This window comes from Mustelus asterias, chromosome 25, assembly GCF_964213995.1.
Source record: "Mustelus asterias chromosome 25, sMusAst1.hap1.1, whole genome shotgun sequence".
Lineage (NCBI taxonomy): Eukaryota > Metazoa > Chordata > Chondrichthyes > Carcharhiniformes > Triakidae > Mustelus > Mustelus asterias.
Genome location: NC_135825.1, coordinates 55,505,156 through 55,527,236, shown reverse-complemented (window position 1 = coordinate 55,527,236; position 22,081 = coordinate 55,505,156). Strand labels below are relative to the sequence as shown.

General features: G+C 45.8%; 1 protein-coding gene across 1 annotated transcript in view; it reads right to left on the bottom strand.

Annotated features, from left to right (window-relative positions):
• The window catches only part of def6a (DEF6 guanine nucleotide exchange factor a), a 207,887-nt gene that overhangs the window by 77,372 nt on the left and 108,434 nt on the right, over positions 1-22,081 (bottom strand). The window contains exon 2 of the mRNA XM_078197830.1: positions 12,752-12,892. Coding sequence (XP_078053956.1) covers positions 12,752-12,892 — 141 coding nt within the window. The remainder of the gene's footprint in view (positions 1-12,751; positions 12,893-22,081) is intronic.

Genomic DNA, 22,081 nt, shown 5'->3' with positions numbered 1-22,081 from the left:
CTCTTCCACATGGGCCCAGATTTTATTGTAGCAGGACATCTAATGGTGCCTGCTGATGGTTAGATTTGACCTTGCACATTTAACTTCATACATCTTTCAGAGAGTCATACCATTGTACAGTTACAACATAAAGGAGGCCATTTAGAGTCATAAAGGTTTACAGCATGGAAACAGGCCCTTTGGCCCAACTTGTCCATGCCACCCAATTTTAACCACTAAGCTAGTCCCAATTGCCCACGTTTGGCCCATATCCCTCTATACCCATCTTACCCATGTAACTGTCTAAACGCTTTTTAAAAGACAAAATTGTACCCGCCTCTACTACTACCTCTGGCAGCTTGTTCCAGACACTCACCACCCTCTGCAAAAAAATTGCCCCTCTGGACACTTGAGTCATCATGTCCATGCTTGCTCTCTGCAAGAGCAACACAGAAGACTCCACTCCCCTATCCATTCCCCACAGTTCTCAAGATTCGGCCCCTCAAGACCACAGCTAATCTGTTTGTAGTCTCTACTCTCCTGCCTACCCCTTATACTCTTCGATTCCCTTGTCAGTCAAGAATCTATCAAACTCAGTCTTCATATCCAACTCCTTTTGAAAGCCGCAATTTAAATTTTTTTTTCCGTAGCTATTTCCCCCGAGGGTGAGAGCTGAGGGAACCAGGGCACCCAGGACCACAGCAACCAGGTCAAGCCATTCTGTACCCCTTTAGCCAATCAGACTGAAGGATTGAGGAATGAACACAGTGAGGGTAATAGGAATTAGAGCAGACAAAACCAATGTCAAATCAGGTTGACAGAGAGAAAGAAAAACTGATTTGAGACGGAAAGAAAAAGAAAGGTGAAACTAATCATAGAATTACACAGTGCAGAAGATGCTCTTTGGCCCATTGAGTCTGCACCAACACGCAAGAAATACCTGACCTCCCCCAATCCATTTTCCCAGCACTTGGCCCATAGCCCTGAATGTTATGATGTGCCAAATGCTCACACAGGTACTTCTAAAGGATATGAGGCAACCTGCCTCTCCCACCCTCCCAGGTAGCACATTCCAGACCGTCACCACCCTCTGGGTAAAAATGTATTCCTTCACATCCCCCCTAAACCTCCTGCCCCTCACCTTGAACCTATGAAGGTTTAAGGTGAGAGGGAAGAGATACAAAAGTGTCCAGAGGGGCAAGTTTTTCACACAGAGTGGTGAGTGTCTGGAACAAACTGCCAGAGGTAGTGGTAGAGGCGGATACAATTTAGTCTTTTAAAAAGCATTTAGACAGTTACATGGGTAAGATGGGTATAGAGGGATATGGGCCAAAATTGGGTCTAGCTTAGGGGTTTAAAAAAAATGGGCAGTGTGGACAAGTTTGGCCGAAGGGCCTGTTTCCATGCTGTAAACCTCTATGACTCTATGACTTTATGTCTCCTTGTGACTGACCCTTCAACTAAGGGGAACAGCTGCTCCTTATCCACTCTGTCCGTGTTCCTCATAATCTTGGACACCTCGATCAGGTTGCCCTTTAGTCTTCTCTGCTCCAATGAAAACAACGCAAGCCTATCCAACCTCTCTTCATAACTTAAATATTCCATCCCAGGCAGCATCCTGGTGAATCTCCTCTGCACCCCCTCCAGTGCAATCACATCCTTCCTATAATATGGTGCAGTAAGAAGTCTCACAACACCAGGTTAAAGTCCAACAGGTTTATTTGGTAGCACAAGCCACAAGCTTGTGTTACCAAATAAGCCTACCGGACTTTAACCTGGTGTTGTGAGACTTCTTACTGTGCTTACCCTAGTCCAACGCCGGCATCTCCACATTATAATATGGCCTGCACACAATACTCCAGCTATGGCCTCACCAAAGTTCTATACAACTCCAACATGACTTCCCTGCTTTTACAGTGTATGCTCAATTGATAAAGGCAAGTGTCCCAAATGCCTTTTTCACCATCCTACTAACATGCTCTTCCGCTTTCAGAGATCTATGGAAAAACACACCAATGTGCCTTTGTTCCACAGAACTTCCTAGTGTCATGCCGTTCATTGAATACCTCTTTGTCAAATTACTCCTTCCAAAGTGCATCACCTCACACTTTTCAGGGTTAAATTCCATCTGCCACTTATCTGCCCATTTGACCATTCCGTCTATATCTTCTTGTAGCCCAAGACACTCAACCTCACTGTTAAACACCTGGCCAATCTTTGTGTCATCTGCAAACTTACTGAGTCCTACCCCCACATAGTGATCTATGTCATTTATATAAATGATGAATAATAGGGGAGCCAGCACAGATCCCTGTGGACACTGGCTTCCAGTCACTAAAGCAACCTTCTTGTATCACCCTCTGTCTCCTACAACTGATTCAATTTTGAATCTACCTTATCAAATTACCCTGTATCCCACGTGCATTTGCTTTCTTTATAAGTCTCTCACATGGGTCCACGTCAAAGGCTTTGCTGGAATCTATATAAACTACATAATAGAAAATTAAATAATACATTTTATAATCTCCAACAATTAGTAACTAAAGCAATGAGATTCCATATTTTTAATCGTTAATTCTCAGTGAGGTTTTTAGCAGTAATTAACGTTAAAGAGGTACCTTTTATATTCATTCTTGGGACATGGGCGTCGCTGGCTGGCCAGCATTTATTGCCCATCCCTAGTTGCCCTTGTTCAGAGGGCAGTTGAGAGTCAACCACATTGCTGTGGCTCTGGAGTCACATGTAGGCCAGACCAGGTAAGAACGACAGATTTCCTTCCCTAAAGGACATTAGTGAACCAGATGGGTTTTTCTGACAATCGACAATGGTTTCACGGTCATTGGTAGATTCTTAATTCTAGATTTTTTTTATTGAATTCAAATTCCAGCATCTGCCATGGAAACATTAGCTGAGTTTCTGGAATAATTGTTTAGCGATAATACCACTGGGCCCTCACCTCCCCTCCACCCACATTTGGAACGTCGAGACTTAACTTTCCATGTCCAATTTATTTCATATATCACACACATCCAACAACTCCACAACTTTCAAAGGGGAGACAGACAGCGAGATGCCTTTTTCTCAATGTTAGTGGTTAAGACTCGGGCCGCAACTGTTTACCATTTATATAGATGATCTGGAGGAGGGGACGGAGTGTAGGGTAACGAAGTTTGCAGACGACACAAAGATAAGTGGAAAAGTGAATCGTGTGGAGGACGGAGAAGATCTGCAGAGAGATTTGGACAGGCTGAGTGAGTGGGCGAGGATATGGCAAATGGAGTATAACGTTGAGAAATGCGAAGTTATACACTTTGGAGGAAATAATAACAAATGGGATTACTATCTCAATGGAAACAAATTAAAACATGCTACCGTGCAAAGGGACCTGGGGGTCCTTGTGCATGAGACGCAAAAGCCCAGTCTGCAGGTACAACAGGTGATCAAGAAGGCAAATGGGATGTTGGCCTATATTGCGAGGGGGATAGAATATAAAAGCAGGGATGTCTTGATGCACCTGTACAGGGCATTGGTGAGGCCGCAGCTGGAATACTGTGTGCAGTATTGGTCCCCTTATATGAGGAAGGATATATTGGCATTGGAGGGAGTGCAGAGAAGGTTCACCAGGTTGATACCGGAGATGAGGGGTTTGGATTATGAGGAGAGGCTGAGGAGATTGGGTTTGTACTCGTTGGAGTTTAGAAGGATGAGGGGGGATCTTATGGAGACTTATAAGATAATGCGGGGGCTGGATAGGGTAGAGGCGGAGAGATTCTTTCCACTTAGTAAGGAAGTTAAAACTAGAGGACACAGCCTCAAAATAAAGGGGGGTCGGTTTAAGACAGAGTTGAGGAGGAACTTCTTCTCCCAGAGGGTGGTGAATCTCTGGAATTCTCTGCCCACTGAGGTGGTGGAGGCTACCTCGCTGAATATGTTTAAAGCGCGGATGGATGGATTCCTGATCGGTAAGGGAGTTAAGGGTTATGGGGATCAGGCGGGTAAGTGGTACTGATCCACGTCAGATCAGCCATGATCTTATTGAATGGCGGGGCAGGCTCGAGGGGCTAGATGGCCTACTCCTGCTCCTATTTCTTATGTTCTTATGTTCTTAAGACATACAAATTAAGAAAGCAAATTTTAGATTCTGACATTTAACCGTTGATCTGACTGACCCTTGCCTGACGTTGTTGTATCATTAGATAACGCTGAATGCCATTTGCCTCACTGTTAAAATCTGGTCCTTGATTTCTAAGAAAGGTCATCAATGGCCTCGGACCTCAGCCCAGCAACTCAACAAGATCATCTACCTCCAAAGAATAAACCAACAGAGATAAATACAAAGTCTATCCAACCCGTATGGAAATAGATTCCATTGTAGCCACAGCATTCATCACAAACACCATTGAGCAGGGAATAAATTGAAATCCAGATAAGTCAAAGGTTTTTGGGACAAAATGCATCAGTAATTGTTAAACTATGGCTTAATAAATGAAACCCAGTTGTAAATTGTTAAAGGCCAACAATGCCTGACAAACTAAAGTTTAAAGTTTATTTATTAGTGTCGCAAGACTTACATTAACACTGCAATGAAGTTACTGTGAAAATCCCCTAGTCGCCACACTCTGTTTGGGTACACTGAGGGTCAATTTAGCACGGCCAATACACCTAACCAGCCCGTCTTTCGGACTGTGGCAGGAAACTGGAGCACCCGGAGGAAACCCACGCAGACACGGGGAGAATGTGCAGACTCCAGACAGACAGTGACCCAAGCCGGGAATCGAACCCGGGTCCGGTTCCAGGCGATTAAATGATGATCTATTGGAACATGTTGATGAAAAGGGTAATGTGGTTGATGTTGTGTCAACGGGCTTTCGAAAGGCATTTGATAAAGTGGCATGTAAGGAAGATGTTAACAGGGTTGATACTCGTGGGATCAAAAAAGCGGTGGTTACATAGATGTAAAACAGGACAGAAAGCAGAGAGTAATAGCGAACGGCTGTTTTCCCAATTGGAGGGAAGTGTGAAATTATGTTTCCCAAGGTCGATGTTGGGGCCACTGCTCTTTTTGACAGATATTGATGACCTGAATTGAGGTGCAAATGTGTAACCTTAAAGTCTGCAGATGACATGAAACTGGGAAATGCAGTAAACAATGAGGAGAATGGTAACAGACCGCAAGAGGACAGGACAGACTCGTGAAATGGACAAGATACATGACAGGTAAAATTTAACAGGGTTGTGAAGTGATTCATTTTGGTAGAAGGGGTGTGGAAAGGCAATGTAAACTAAATTCTGCAGCTTAGAAGGTGCAAGAACATTTCTGGTGTATATTAATGATTTAGACTTAAACATACAGGGAAGTTCAGGGATGATATTGGTTGGGTAGTAAATAGTGAGCAGGATGGCCTTCGACTGCAGGAATACATCAATGGTCTGGTCAGGTGGGCAGAGCGGTAGCAAATGGAATTCAACCAGCAGTGTGAGGTAATACACTTGGAGAGGCAAAGGATTACACTATGAACGGTTAGGACCTTGGGAATTACTGAAGATCAGAGGGACCTTGGAGTGCATATCCACAGATCCCTGATCATGGCAGGACAGGTGGATGAAGTGGTTAAGAAGACCTATGGGATACTTGCCTTTATTGGCTGAAGCATAAAATACAAAAGCAGGGAGGTCATGCTGGAACTGTATAAAATGCAGGTTAGACCACAACTGGAATACTGTGTGCAATTTTGGTCACCACATTATAGGAAGGACATGATCGCACTGGAGAGGGTACAGAGGGGACACCAGGGTGTTGTCTGGGTGGGAGGGAATGAGCCATGAGGAAAGATTGAATAGGCTGGGGTAAATTCTTTGGAGCAGTGAAGGTTGAGTGTGGATCTGATAGAGGTGTATAAAGATGATGAGGGACATATATAGGGTGGATAGGAATACACTTTTTCCTTTAGTAGAAGGGCCAATGACCAGGGACATAGATTTAGGGTAAGAGGGAGAGGCTGTGAGGGGAGTTGAGGAGAAATGTTTTCACTCAGAGGGTGTTGAGAGTCTGGAACTCACTGAGTTGAGTCAGAAACTCACTCACATTTTAGAAGTATTTAGATCTTCACTTGCACTGCCATAACTTCCAGGATTGTGGGTCAAAGCTGGAAAGTGGGATTAGTGTCGTCAGATCTTTGTTGACTGGAGTGGACATGATGGGGTGAATGGCCTTTTTCTGTGCTTTAAATGTCTATGAATCTACGAACCAGAGAAACTCAGGGATATGTGCACAAGTCTTTGAAGGTGGCAGGACATGCAAAGAAGGTTGTTGAGAAGACAAAGGATCTTTGATTTGCAGTGGCAGAGTGTACAGAGACAAGGAAGTTATGCTAAATTTATATGAAATGCATTAAAATACCCACTGACCTTCAGAAATCTGGAGTATAAAACTGTGGTAACATGACCCCTTTAAGGAGGTGATACTTGGAGGGACACATGCTTGGGCCAGACCCTATGAAGAGGCCACCCAGGAAGATGAACCAATCTGGTTCATCTTCCAGACTGTGTCCTGGGACGGGAGTGGGCAGAATCGCTAGTCAGGACAGAGAAGACAGTAGACGTGTATTTCAATTCTGTCAGACCCTTATCTTGTATATATTGTTATTGAACCAATTATTATTTGAAGCCACAACCAGTCGCCTTTGAATTTATTACAAAAACACTCCACAGGAGACAGAACAAGATGCTGCATTCCCTGACCAGGGATGGATGTCCAAAGGGAAAGCCCCATTGAGAATAAGAATACAAAATGCTGGAAAAACTCAGCAGGTTTGGCAGAATCTGTGGAGCGAGAAAGAGAGTTAACGTTTAGAGTCCAATTTGCTTCTTGTTCCGAAGACCTGCTGAGTTTTTCTAGCACTTTCTGCACAATAGTGGGATGTGATTAATTCACCCAGGTTGTGGTGATGGGGGAGGTGGGGGGGAGGGGAGGGTGCGGGAGGAGGTTTGGCTACTTCTAACTTCATGTTAGAAACACGACTGGTACAGAACACAATTGGCATTTTGAAATGCACCACCTTTTGTGCTGGTTACCCAGATTTTAGGCGAGGTCTGTAGAGAAAACTGGCACAACCAAGTGAAAGCTGCAGCCTCTTATGTTGGAAGCTTGAAGGAGGCAACCCAACCAAACAATTATTCCTCCCACAAAAATCAACTGTCCAGACTTGTTCAGTCAAAGAACACCACACAAAAGCTAGGCTGGAAACACACCGCCAAACAAATAAACAGTTTCAAAATGTGCTGCAGTAAAAGAGGCAGCAAACTAGAATTCTCAGCCCTAACTAAACTCTCCTGAGCAGGAAGTTCTGTACATCTCACACACACAGACAAAAATCAGCAAACACTTCCCAACTATATTTGCAAAGTTAAACTGGAACATGCCCAGATGGAACAACTCTCCCAAAACCTTAACCTTTCCCTCAGCAGTGAGAGGTTGCTCACTCGAATAGCAAACACTTCCCAGCAGATAGTGACTGGCATTTACAGACAAGTTTCCAAAAAGCTAAATATGCCAGATTTAAAGGCACCTCATTGGTTCCAAATTCTAATCCCGAAATAAATAAACCGAGGCGAGCCAATCAATGCCTCTTGGGGGCAAATTAAATGAGGATCAACAAATCACAAAGCATGCAACTGTTGAAGAACAAAAGCAATCAGTGTCAAGTCTACAGAAGCAAAACAGCGAGGTGGGCAGTCATGAGTACAGGAAACAAAGCAGACCATGTTAATGAATTTGTAATAACTAAATTAGATAATAGGAAAGACTTAAGGTCCGGGAGATGGGGGAAAAGAGAATACAGGGAGTCAACATGGGTAATATCCACTATTGAGTTCATCTGAAGCACCTCCACAGAACTAAAAGCAATATCTGTGCTATCCAGAGCACTGAGGGCAGTGTGTTGAAAGTACCGTGGTGAAGCTTGAGACAGATGGCAAGAAATATTTCTCTACTCCCATCTGGCAACAAAACTATTTGGTCGCCAGAGTATGGGTGGCACAGTGGTCAGCACTGCTGTCTCACAGCGCCAGGGACCCGGGTTCAATTCCCGGCTTGGGTCGCTGTCTGTGCGGAGTCTGCACGTTCTCCCCGTGTCTGCGTGGGTTTCCTCCGGGTGCCCCGGTTTCCTCCCGATAGATGTGCTGGTTAGGTGCATTGATGTGGAGATGCCGGCGTTGGACTGGGGTAAACACAGTAAGAAGTCTCACAACACCAGGTTAAAGTCCAACAGGTTTATTTGGTAGCACAAGCCACTAGCTTTTGGAGCGCTGCTCCTTCATCAGGTAAGTGGAAGTTCTGTTCACAAACGGGGCATATAAAGACACCAACTCAATTTATAAAATAATGGTTGGAATGTGAGTCTTTACAGGTAATCAAGTCTTAAAGGTACAGACAATGTGAGTGGAGAGAGGGTTAAGCACAGGTTAAAGAGATGTGTATTGTCTCCAGCCAGGACAGTTAGTGAGATTTTGCAAGCCCAGGCAAGTCGTGGGGGTTACAGATAGTGTGACATGAACCCAAGATCCCGGTTGAGGCCGTCCTCATGTGTGCGGAACTCGGCTATCAGTCTCTGCTCAGCGACTCTGCGTTGTCGTGTGTCGTGAAGGCCACCTTGGAGAACTCTTACCTGAAGATCAGAGGCCGAATGCCCGTGACCGCTGAAGTGTTCCCCAACAGGAAGAGAACACTCTTGCCTGGTGATTGTCGAGCGGTGTTCATTCATCCGTTGTCGTAGCGTCTGTATGGTCTCCCCAGTGTACCATGCCTCAGGCCATCCTTTCCTGCAGCGTATCAGGTCGACAATGTTGGCTGAGTTGCAAGTGTATGTACCGTGTACCTGGTGGATGGTGTTCTCACGCGAGATGATGGCATCCGTGTCGATGATCCGGCACGTCTTGCAGAGGTTGCTGTAGCAGGGTTGTGTGGTGTCGTGGTCACTGTTCTCCTGGAGGCTGGGTAGTCTGCTGCGGACAATGTTCTGTTTGAGGTTGTGCAGTTGGTTGAAGGCAAGAAGTGGGGGTGTGGGGATGGCCTTGGCGAGATGTTTGTCTTTATCAGTGACATGTTGAAGGCTCCAGAGAAGATGTCGTAGCTTCTCCGTTCCGGGGAAGTACTGGACGACGAAGGGTACTCTGCCGCCGTGTCCCGTGTTTGTCTTCTGAGGAGGTCAGTGCGGTTTTTCGCTGTGGTGCGTCGGAACTGTCGATCGATGAGTCGAGCGCCATATCCTGTTCTTCTAAGGGCATCTTTCAGCGTCTGGAGGTATCTGTTGCGATCCTCCTCATCTGAGCAGATCCTGTGTATACGGAGGGACAAGCCCTCCGTACTTTGAGGTTCCAGGTTGTGGTTGAATACAATTCTGCTGCTCCTGCCACACTGCCAGATGGATGCCCAGTTTTGAGCTGCTAGACCTGTTCTGGTATCTAACTCATTACAGTCATAGCACAGCAGAGCAAGATGGAGGGGGTGCTCAGTGTGAAAACGGGAGTTTGTCTCCTCCAGGTTTCATTTAAGAGGAGCATGTGGGAAAGGAATAGGTTATGCTGATGAGGCTGGATGGAGTAGGGTGGAAGAGGGTTTGTGTGTAGCATAAATACCCACCTAGCCGGTGGTGTGGTAGACAGTGAGGAAGGGTGTCGTAGTTTGCAGGAAGACTTAGACAGGTTGCAAAGTTGGGCCGAGAGGTGGCGGATGGAGTTTAATGCGGAGAAGTGTGAGGTAATTCACTTTGGTAGGAATAACAGATGTGTTGAGTATAGGGCTAACGGGAGGACTTTGAATAGTGTGGAGGAGCAGAGGGATCTAGGTGTATGTGTGCATAGATCCCTGAAAGTTGGGAATCAAGTAGATAAGGTTGTTAAGAAGGCATATGGTGTCTTGGCGTTTATTGGTAGGGGGATTGAATTTAGGAGTCGTAGCGTTATGTTGCAACTGTACACAACTCTGGTGCGGCCGCACTTGGAGTACTGTGTGCAGTTCTGGTCCCCACATTACAGGAAGGATGTGGAGGCTTTGGAGAGGGTGCAGAGGAGGTTTACCAGGATGTTGCCTGGTATGGAGGGGAGATCCTATGAGGAGAGGCTGAGGGATTTGGGATTGTTTTCGCTGGAAAGGCGGCGGCTAAGAGGGGATCTTATTGAAACATATAAGATGATTAGAGGTTTAGATAGGGTGGATAGTGATAGCCTTTTTCCTCTGATGGAGAAATCCAGCACGAGGGGGCATGGCTTTAAATTGAGGGGGGGTAGTTATAGAACCGATGTCAGGGGTAGGTTCTTTACCCAGAGGGTGGTGAGGGATTGGAATGCCCTGCCAGCATCAGTAGTAAATGCGCCTAGTTTGGGGGCGTTTAAGAGATCCGTAGATAGGTTCATGGACGAAAAGAAATTGGTTTAGGTTGGAGGGTCACAGTTTTTTTTTAACTGGTCGGTGCAACATCGTGGGCCGAAGGGCCTGTTCTGCGCTGTAATGTTCTATGTAGCCTGACTCTGTTCTGTACATTCGACGCTAGGGTTAAACATTTCAGTACAATGAACTCCATTGAAGGAGTTGGGAAAACTCCAAGCCTCTCACATTTCACAGTCACAGCCCAGCCTGTAACATTCACACTAACAATCTCCACTTGTCTGAAAAGTGGAAAGAAGACTCAAACCTCACGGAGATAGAGAAAGAGATAGCGATCAGAATTCTTGTCGGTACTTGTTTCAGGTCGAAACAAAGTCAGGCAGAGTGTTTCTCTACAAAGGCATAGCTCAGGAAATGCATCAGAACTGAGAGAGGATCCCTCCCTCCCCACCCTCCACCATAGATTAAAACACGGTCTTATGCCCTTGAGACTTAGATTCAAATCAACCGCACATCTCAAAACAAAGAACACCTTTCCAAACATTTTAGCTGAAACGCAATCATATAAAACAAGATACAACAAAGAAGTGCTCATTATTGGCACGGGAAATCTGAGCTATATTTAGCTCACAATTATACAGAGACAATATAAATACAACGCAGGTAATCAAGAAAAAAATCAGTTGCTTCGTATTATGAAATTGATTATTGTGCTGTCAAAGTTTATTATCTTGAACTCATCAGGACACATACACAAAAACATACATGCAAAAGCACGGGCGCGCAAAAACACACGCGTGCAAAAACACGCACGCGCAAAAACACGCACCCGCAAAAACACGCACGCGCAAAAACACGCACCCACAAAAACACGCACCCACAAAAACACGCACCCACAAAAACACGCACCCACAAAAACACGCACCCACAAAAACACGCACCCACAAAAACACACGCGCGCAAAAGCATGCACCCACAAAAACACGCACCCACAAAAACACGCGCGCACAAAAGCACGCGCGCACAAAAGCACGCGCGCACAAAAACACGCACGCACAAAAACACGCACGCACAAAAACACGCACGCACAAAAACACGCACGCACAAAAACACGCACGCACAAAAACACGCATGCACACAGTTGAAGGGTTTGAAGAAGTCTTCATAGTCATAAGTAGGTTGACTGCATATCTTTATTGACACTTAGAACTATATACAAATGTACAGTTAAGATTACAAGCCAAAGATTGGGGGGAATTCTCTGGCCGTTCACACCAGGAAGATTCTCTGGTCCCATTGGCAGTGCACCCCCACCTGCTGGTTTCCTGCCAGCGTGGGATGACATCAATGGGAAATCCCATTGACAGCGGCAGGACCCAAGAATCCCGCTGCCAGTAACCAGCGTGCCACCTCCCGTCACCGAGACACACACGGCCGGAATACTCCCCCCATTGTCTCCGTGCTGGCTGGTACACAGGGCTCTGTCCAGCACTGGATGGATGCTGGGTGTGAGTCATGTGCTCTCTCACATCACTGTGTGGGCAGTACTGTATTCAATCCCAGGTTAACCCGACACATGCCAGATCTTTATACTACGACAATGCCACATTTTAAACAATCACAATGTATAATAGTGGTGAAAGGGGGGGTTAATTTGCCAGCCAGCCAACTCTAATTGGCCAAGGCAGTGCCATGGAGAAAGGCTCCTCATGCTTCTGGGTAACTCAAAAAAAGTATAAGGCTTGAATATGTTCCTTTCCTTTGCAGGGAACTGGTCTCTGTGCATGACCGCAAGTTACTTCTAACAAGTGTAAATGAGCCATGTAACGCGCTCCACTGATTATCTTAAATTGGTTGTTAATGTAGCACACTCAGGATTATCTGGCTAGTGCTGCCCAATAGTGGAATCGTATCTAATAGCAGCCATTTTGTTTTGGGCTTTCCAAGTGAGGGCCTATTGTTCACTGTTGTCCTCTCCATGCATTAGCCAATCAGAGTCAACTTGCCAACCAATTAGCATCCCGTTTCGCCTACAGTATAAATTGTGATTGTTTGCAATTTGACGGTTTTGCATTTGTGGAAGATAATTAAGCTTCTGTAATGTGTCTCCCTTTTCACCAACATTTAATTGATAAACCAGGTTTTGTGGAATGTATCTACTCGAAGCCCAGGCACTGTTATTAAGCCTGGAATGATATCCGGTCAGCCCCAGGCAACGAGTGTGATAGTCTTGCAATGTCTTCAAGAAAGTTGCTCCTAGATGCATACCCCTCCTGTACTAGTCAACCGTACTATGTATGCAAAGTGACACAACCCTCATAGAGATGGGGAATCCAAAAATCCTAACATAAAGCAGAACAATATAACCATTTGGAAAGTAAAGGTTACCTTATCAAGGATGTACTTATTGAGATACGGCATATAACCCTGGCTGGAGACAGGCCCGTCATCATCATCCCTGAAATGCTCTTCCAGTGCCACAGGATCATGCGGGATGTGCAACACTGTGCAAAGATTGTGAGACAAGACCTAGAAAATAAGGATAAACAGGGTTACTCATAGAACATAGAACAGTACAGCACAGAACAGGCCCTTCGGCCCACGATGTTGTGCCGAGCTTTATCTGAAACCAAGATCAAGCTATCCCACTCCCTATCATCCTGGTGTGCTCCATGTGCCTATCCAATAACCGCTTAAATGTTCCTAAAGTGTCTGACTCCACTATCACTGCAGGCAGTCCATTCCACACCCCAACCACTCTCTGCGTGAAGAACCTACCTCTGATATCCTTCCTGTATCTCCCACCATGAACCCGACAGTTACGCCCCCTTGTAATAGCTCCATCCACCCGAGGAAATAGTCTTTTCTTTTTAGAGTCTCAGACATTTGTCACTGTAATCAAGCTGTCAGGTTCTGCAGCCATTTCCTTACAGGAGCTGTTGGACAGTTATAATGAAATATCTCTTCCACAAACATAAACATGTAGTATGTACGCTTCCTCCAGCACCGATTCGAATTGTGCCACACTACTAAACTGCAAACAACTTCTGCATTGGGGAGTCACCGGGGAACAGGCCCTTTAAGTTTAACTTTATTTATTAGTGTCACAAGTAGGCTTACATTAACACTGCAATGAAGTTACTGTGAAAATCCCCTAGCCGCCACACTCTGGCGCCTGTTCGGGTACACCGAGGGAGAATTTAGCATGGCCAATGCACCTAACCAGCACGTCTTTCAGACTGAGGGGGGAAACCGGAGCACCCGGAGGAAACCCACGCAGACACGGGGAGATCGTGCAAACTCCGCACAGACAGTGACCCAAGCCGGGAATCGAACCCTGGTCCCTGGCGCTGTGAGGCAGCAGTGCTAACCCACTGTGACACCCGTGCTTTCAATTAAAGCTATGAGTTTTCTCACCAGAAGACAGTGTCTATAAGCTACTCTCTGCGATTCTCAGTGATGTGACGTGTTAGCATTGAGTCAGTTGTATCACTCTCACATCAGAGTCAGATGATTCTGGGTTTAAGACCCGCTCTCAGTATAATCCGGGCTAGTGTAACGGAGATTGACTGCTGGACTATCAGAGGTGCTGTCTTGCAAAGAGACTTTGAATTGCAGCCTCGATCTGCCCTCTTGCTGAATCATCGAATTGTTCCAGGCAGAAGGCGGCCATTTGGTCCATCATGTCCATGCTAGTTCTTGTATCATCAAATCAAGCAATCCTGCTCCCCTGCCTTTCCCTCATAGCATTGCAAGTACTTTCTCTTCTGGTGCTTATTCAATTTTTTTTCGATCACTCCAGTTGAATCTGCCTCTCTCAAACAGTACATTCCAGATTCTAACCACACACCATCATGTAAAAATGCCCCATCACTTCGAATCTGTGTCCTCTGGTGCTCAACCCTCTGCTAATGGGAACACAGTTCCCCGACTCTGCCTAAATCCCTCATGATTTTGAACACCTCGACCAAATCTCCCCTCAACATTCTCTTCTCAAAGGAGAACACCACAAGCTTCTCAAAAACGAAATTGTACCGTGGATGCTGGAAATCGGAAAGACAAACAGAAAATGTGGACAGCAGCTCTGACAACAGCTGTGGACATGATGTGGAGATGCCGGCGTTGGACTGGGGTAAACACAGTAAGAGTTTTAACAACACCAGGTTAAAGTCCAACAGGTTTATTTGGTAGCAAATACCATTAGCTTTCGGAGCGCTGCTCCTTCGTCAGATGGAGTGGAAATCTGCCACAGCTGTGGAAACAGAAATACATTTAACGTTTCAGGTCAGACGATAGTTTGTAAACCTGGAACATTAACTGTGTTTCTCTCTCTCTCGCAGCTGTCAGGCCTGAACATTTCTAACATTTTCTGTTTTGAGCCCAGCTTTTTCCAAACTATCCAAAGTAACTTGAAGTCCCTCATTTCTTTAAAACTTGTCAATATTTTCTACGCCCTCTCTAAAGCCTTCATATCTTCCCTCAGGTTGGCGCCCAGAATTGGACGCAATATTCCAATTGAATCATTTCTCTGCCCTCCCTGTAGAAAAGGAATATTTAAGGGTGGAGGTAAAACATCTCATGAGACGATTCTAAAAAGCAGGGGGGGGGGTTCTCTTGGTGCCCTGGTCAATATTTATATTTTTACCAACATCACTGAACAGATATTTGGTTAGTTTTCTCACTGCCACTTGTGAGACCTTGCCATGCACTGAGTGGCCGCTGCAATGCTCCTACATTACAACTGTGATTACAATTCAGAACAGAGAGTGCCTGGGATGTCCTGAGGTCACGAAAGGCCCGTATCTAAATATCTGATCTTTTAAATACACGCACTGCCAGAAGAGAAAGCAAAAGGTGGAAAGGAGCAAACAGGACAGGCAACAGGAAGGGTCGGCCTGGTGGGTGAATAGTCAGGGAGGTCGATGAGCAAAAAGCAAAAAGACTTTTCCAAGACCTAAAGGCGGCCAAAGGGGAAGTGAGAAGCATGAAGGGCTTCAGGCGTTCAGTACCCTGGGAACAAAATGGGTCGGAAATAAAGCCTGGGGTGCTTTGCGTTTACCTGGCAGTAAGGGTGTCCCAGTAGCAGACAATAAAAGAAGTAACTTCACAAAGTAAATCAAATAAAAGTTTTAATTAAAAAAAACTTCATTACACCACCACTTAGGCCACAAATTTCACTTGCTGGGGAATTTCACTGCTGCCTCACAGCGCCAGGGACCCGGGTTCGATTCCCGGTTCGGGTCACTGTCTGCGTGGAGTTTGCACAGTCTCCCAGTGTCTGCGTGGGTTTCCTCCGGGTGCTCCGGTTTCCTCCCACATTCTGAGTGGGAGGAAAGTGAGTGTTGCTCTAAAGTACCTGTGGAATGACTGTTGCCATATGACTTGCTGCTTCCATTTCTCTTCCCCCCCCACCACCACCGTCACCATCCAACCCCACTAGATTGATAGTTGGCAAATGTTACACCGCTTTTCAAGAAAGGAGGGAGAGAACCGTGAACTACAGGCCAGTTAGCCGAACATCAGTTGTTGGGGAAAATGGTGGAATCTATTATTAAGGAAGTCTTAACAATGCACTTGGAAAAGCAGAGTCTGATTAGGACAAGTCAACATGGCCGTACGAAAGGGAAATCCTGTTTGACAAATGTATTGAGTTTATTGAGGATGTGACTCGTAGAGTGGAGATAGTGGGGACCAGTAGATTTGTAAAGCCCAATTTCCAAAAGATATTCAATAAGGTAATGGGCAAAAGGCTAATAGGCACAATTACGGTGCATGGAGTTGGGGGTGGTATATTAGCGTGGCTGAGGATTAGTTAATGGACAGGAAGCAGAGAGCGGGCATAAATGGGTCTTTTTCAAGCTGGTAGGAAGTGAATAGTAGATTGGTGTAAGAATCAGTTCTGGGCCTCAGCTATTTACAGTCTATATTAATGACTTGGATGAAGAGACCAAGAGCCGTGTATATAAGTTTGCTGACGATACCAAACTAGATGGAAAAGTAAGCAGCAAGGAGGGCACAGAGAAGCTGCAAAGAGACATAAGCAGTTTCAGGTGAGTGGACAACAAGATAGCAGATGGTGTGTAGTATAAGGAAATGTGAAGTTATTCACTTTGGTCACAAGAATAAGGTAGCAAAATAGCACAAGTCCAAAGATGTGCGAGTTAGGTTGATTGGCCATGCTAAAATTGCCCCTTAGTGTCCTGAGATGTGTAGGTTAGAGGGATTAGTGGGTAAAATATGTAGGGATATGGGAGTAGGGTCTGGGTGGGATTGTGGTCGGTGCAGACTCGATGGGCCGAATGGCCTCTTTCTGTACTGTAGGGTTTCTATGATTTCTATGATTCTGCTGGTTAGGTGCATTGACCCGAACAGGCACCAGAGTGTGGCGACTATGGGAATTTCACAGTAACTTCATTGCAGTGTTAATGTAATGTGACTAATAAATAAACTTTAAAAAATGTTCCCCACAATCCCCATCTGCTTTCTATTTATACCAGGTCAGCTGACCACCACATCATTTTGCCATTGGTTACATTGTCTACTGGGTCAGCTGACCCTCACAGCCTGTTACCACTGGTTACATATAAATGTCCATTTGAAATCAATGGAAGTGAAAAAGCGCAATCAATCTGTGAAGCCAGTTTTACTCACAAGTTGAAAATCTAGCCGACATGTTCATTCTTGAGATATCAGCCTGGAAAGGCATGTTATTTGTGTGATAAGTCTCACCTGATCTCAGCAGGATAGAGACAAGGAGACAGGGCGGTGATAAATATCTCTCCCCCCTCCCAAACGCAGAGCCTCGGAGGCACTCGTCACAGGCCTATCTTGACATCACTTGATTCATATGAACAAAGTTTTAATGGACCAGGTCAGGAAAGTTAAAGTAAAGTTTAAAGTTTATTTATTCGTCACAAGCAGGCTTACATTAACACTGCAATGAAGTTACTGTGAAAATCCCCTAGTCGCCACACTCCAGCGCCTGTTCGAGTACACAGAGGGAGAATTTAGCACGGCCAATTCACCCAACCCGCACATCTTTGGACTGTGGGAGGAAACCGGAGCAGCCGGAGGAAACCCACGCAGACACGGGGAGAACGTGCAAACTCCACACAGACAGTGACCCAAGCCGGGAATCAAACCCGGGTCCCTGGCGCTGTGAGGCAGCAGTGCTAACCACCGTGCCACCCAGTGATGCACATTTTGAACGTTGAACCCAGTGTAAGAGATGCTTGTCCAGATGCTAAGATTGAAGTCTAAGATTGATAATGGTCAAAGAAAAAAATTGAAGAAATCATATATTTCTAATTCAGATAGTATGAAACTTGACAGGGAAGGTGTCGGTGCTGGTGTTGCCAGGCTTGTCTTGGATGGTGTCATGGTGCATGACCAAACAGCTAGAGGAGGCTCCATCAACATCACCAACCTCAGTGATGGTGCAGCCCAGCCCCTCCACGTAAAAGATGAAGCTTGAAACATTTGCATCCATCTTCAGTCAAAAGTGCCACGTGTATGATCCATCTCGGCCTTTTTCTGTGGTCTTGTCTTGGATGGAGTCAAGTTTGAGTGTTGTTGGAGCTGCGCTAATCCAGGCAAGCAAAGAGTATTTCATCACACTTCTGGCTTGTGCCTAGTAAGTGATGGAAAGGGCTATAGGGAGTTGGGAGGTGAGTTATTTACTGCAGAATACTCAGTGTCTGACTTGCTCTTGTAGCCACAGTATTGAAGTGGTTGACCCATCGCTGCTAATGATGAGAGTAGATTAATAGGGTGGTAACTGATGGGATTGGACTTATCCTGCTTTTTGTGGGCAGGACATATCTGACAATTTTCCACTTTGCTGATGAAATACCTGTGTTACAATGGTGCTGGAACAACGTGACCGGAGACACCCCTAATCCTGGAGCACAAGCCTTCAGTGCTGTAACTGGAATGGTGTCAGGTCCCTTAATCTTTGCTGTATCCAGTGTCCTCAGTCAGTTCTTGGTATTACATGGAATGAATCGAATTGGCTAAAGACTGGCGGCTGTGGGGACCACAGAAGAAGACTGAGATGGATCATACACTTGGCACTTCTGGCTGAAGATGGACACAAATGTTTCAGGCCTCGACCTTTGCATGGAGGTGCTGGACTCCGCCATCACTGCGGTTGGTGATGTTTATGGAGCCCCCTCTGCTGATTAGCTGTTTGATTGTCCACCATGATTAAAGGCTGGATGTGGCAGAATTGCAGATCATTGAGCTGATCTGCTGGCTGTGGAATTGCTTAGCTCTGTCTACATCATGTAGATTAAGGAAGTCTAAGACTAAGGAAGCAAGACTAAAAGAAGTTTGTAATGTCAGCTACGACTCTCACCAACTTTTACAGATGCACCAGAGAAAGCATCCTTTCTGGTTGTATCACAGCTTGGTATGGCTCCTGCTCTGCCCAAGACTGCAAGGAACTACAAAAGGTCGTGAATGTAGCCCAATCCATCACGCAAACCAGCCTCCCATCCATTGACTCTGTCTACACTTCCCGCTGCCTTGGAGAAAAGCAACCAGCATAATTAAGGACCCCACGCACCCCAGACATTCTCTCTTCCACCTTCTTCCTTCGGGAAAAAGATACAAAAGTCTGAGGTCACGTACCGACCGACTCAAGGACAGCTTCTTCCCTACTGCTGTCAGACGTTTGAATGGATTTACCTTGCATTAAGTTGATCGTTCTCTACACCCTAGCTATGACTAACACTATATTCTGCACTCTCTTGTTTCCTTCTCTATGAACAGTATGCTTTGTCTGTATAGCGCACAAGAAACAATATTTTTCACTGTATGTTAGTACATGCAACAATAATAAATCAAATCAAAAGTCGTTGCTGCTGTTTAGCATTCATGTCGTCATGTGCGGTTGCTTCACCAGACGGTCACCTCACGTTTAGCTTTGTCCGATGCTGTTCCTGGCGTGCTCTGTACACACCTCACAGAAACAGGCTGGGTCCGTTAACTTGCTGGTAGTGGCAATGTGAGAGGTATTCTGGGTCATGAGGTTACAGACTGTAGCTGTACATAATTCTAACGCTACTGATGGCCCACATCACCCCATGGATGCCCAGTTTTGAGCTGCCAGTTCTGTTTTGAATCTATCTCATCTACCTTGACAGAAGGTTCTCCCAGTGTGAAGACAAAGAACAAAGAACAGTACAGCACAGGAAGCAGGCCCTTCGGCCCTCCAAGCCTGTGCCGCTCCTTGGTCCAACTAGACCAATCGTTTGTATCCCTCCATTCCCAGGCTGCTCATGTGACTATCCAGGTAAGTCTTAAACGATGTCAGCGTGTCTGCCTCCACCACCCTACTTGGCAGCGCATTCCAGGCCCCCACCACTCTCTGTGTAAAAAACGTCCCTCTGATATCGGAGTTATACCTCGCCCCTCTCACCTTGAGCCCGTGACCCCTCGTGATCGTCACCTCCGACCTGGGAAAAAGCTTCCCACTGTTCACCCTATCTATACCCTTTATAATTTTGTACACCTCATAGCTAAGACCCTCCATACCAGGTTTCATTCTCAGTATATCACATTGCAGTAGTTTCAATAAAACTGGAGCGTTTACCAGACAATTTCTGGCAGAAGTAACCACTTTACTCAAATTCTCCTCATCTTGGTCCTCAGTGACTATCCCTTGTTCTCTGTTCTCCAGCCAAGGAACAGCCTCTCAGCCTCAATCCTGTCAGGCTTTCTAAGAATGTTATACCTGTAGGTGAGATTGTTTTAAACTCTGGACAATATAGAAACATTCTACTCAATCTCTCCTCACAAGACAGGCCTCTCATCCAAGGAATCAAACCAATTAGCCTCTCTTTTGAGATATTGTGGAAGAAGTGAGGTTGATGGGTGGCACAGTGGTTAGCACTGCTGCTTCACAGCACCAGGGACCTGGATTCGATTCCGGTTTGGGTTACTGTATGTGCGGAGTCTGCACGTTCTCCCATGGTTTTCCTTCGGGTGCTCCGGTTTCCTCCCACAGTCTGAAAGACGCGCTGGTTCGGTGCATTGGCCATGCTAAATTCTCCCTCAGTGTACCCGAACAGGCGCCGGAGTGTGGCCACTAGGGGGTTTTCACAGTAACTTCATTGCAGTGTTAATGTAAGCCTGCTTGTGACACTAATAAACAAACTTCAAACTAGGATTTAAATAATTTACAAACTTTACCACAAATGCCCAAGAGCAGTGTATACCATAAAGTACACTTTATACTTCCTGGAGCCTGCAATGGTATTCCTACTCTCGTGTACACGCATTCAGCTCAGACACATTCTCCCATCTAATGTAGCTGACTGTTACAAGTACAGTACTTCATTAGACCCGCTTTGGAGGAAATGCAAAAGCTTGGATATATTTACAGTACATTTAATCTTTATTCCCGCAGCTTCTCATTTCTTGTATGCCCCTTACCTTGGACAGTGATAGCGAGCAGGAGATGTCAGAGACGGGAGCCACGCCAAACTGTTTTATACTAATAGATTCAGGATGGGTGCAACATCCATGCATGAGGGTTGAGTTGCAATATGGCAGTCCCAAACCAGTGCGGAAACTCTGGGAAGATCAGATATTCCAGAAGGAGCCTAATGCTTCCAGTCTCAACAAGCTGAATAGACCACTACAGGGTCCTCAAACGGGCATTAATGATGCCATTCTGTTTATAGTCATATCAATCCATTGCCATAGTAAGGGAGCGCCTTGGAATGACATGGTTTTGATTTGATTTATTGTCACATGTATTAACACACAGTGAAAAGTATTGTTTCTTGCGCGCTATACAGACAAAGCATACCGTTCATAGAGAAGGAAAGGAGAGCGTGCAGAATGTAGTGTTACAGTCATAGCGAGAGTGTAGAGAAAGATCAACTTAATGCAAGGTCGGTCCATTCAAAAGTCTGACAGCAGCAGGGAAGAAGCTGTTCTTGAGTCAGTTAATATGTGACCTCAGACTTTTGTATCTTTTTCCTGAAGGAAGAAGGTGAAAGAGAGAATGTCCGGGGTGCGTGGGGTCCTTAATTATGCTGGCTGCTTTGCCGAGGCAGCGGGAAGTGTAGACAGAGTCAGTGGATGGGAGGTTGGTTTGCGTGATGGATTGGGCTACATTCATGACCTTTTGTAGTCCCTTGCAGTCTTGGGCAGAGCAGGAGCCATACCAAGCTGTGATACAACCAGAAAGAATGCTTTCTGTGGTGCATCTGTAAAAGTTGAATTGTACAGAGAAGATGCTGTCTCTCAGGATGCCTTTTCCCCTGCCTGAAGAGTTGCCAGAAAGCAAAGGCTCAGGGGGTGCACAGAGCAGCAGATAACATTACCACAGACAGCAGGTCCGTCCACCTTCAGGGCTCTGCTGCAATGAGACGATGGTCAACTCAACTCCAAGGGAGTCCTGTTGCGACACAGCTTCACCTCATGGACTGGCATTGCTGAGGAAAATACATGTGGAGCACCAGGTCAGGGTTCAGAGGATAAAGTTCCCATTCCCTCACCCAGCCCGCCAGCACTCAAACCATCGAGAGGTCTGAATGAAAGGAGCAGCAGTGAAACAGGAAGGGAACGCTTCACGGCGAGTGTGTTGTGAGGACACGGAGAAAACATCATTGGAACAATTATGCAGGAAGCACATTGCAAATTAAGTCGTCTGTTTTGGGTAGCTGCATAAATTGCTCTCACAGCTGGTGAACATGTTGCTTCTGT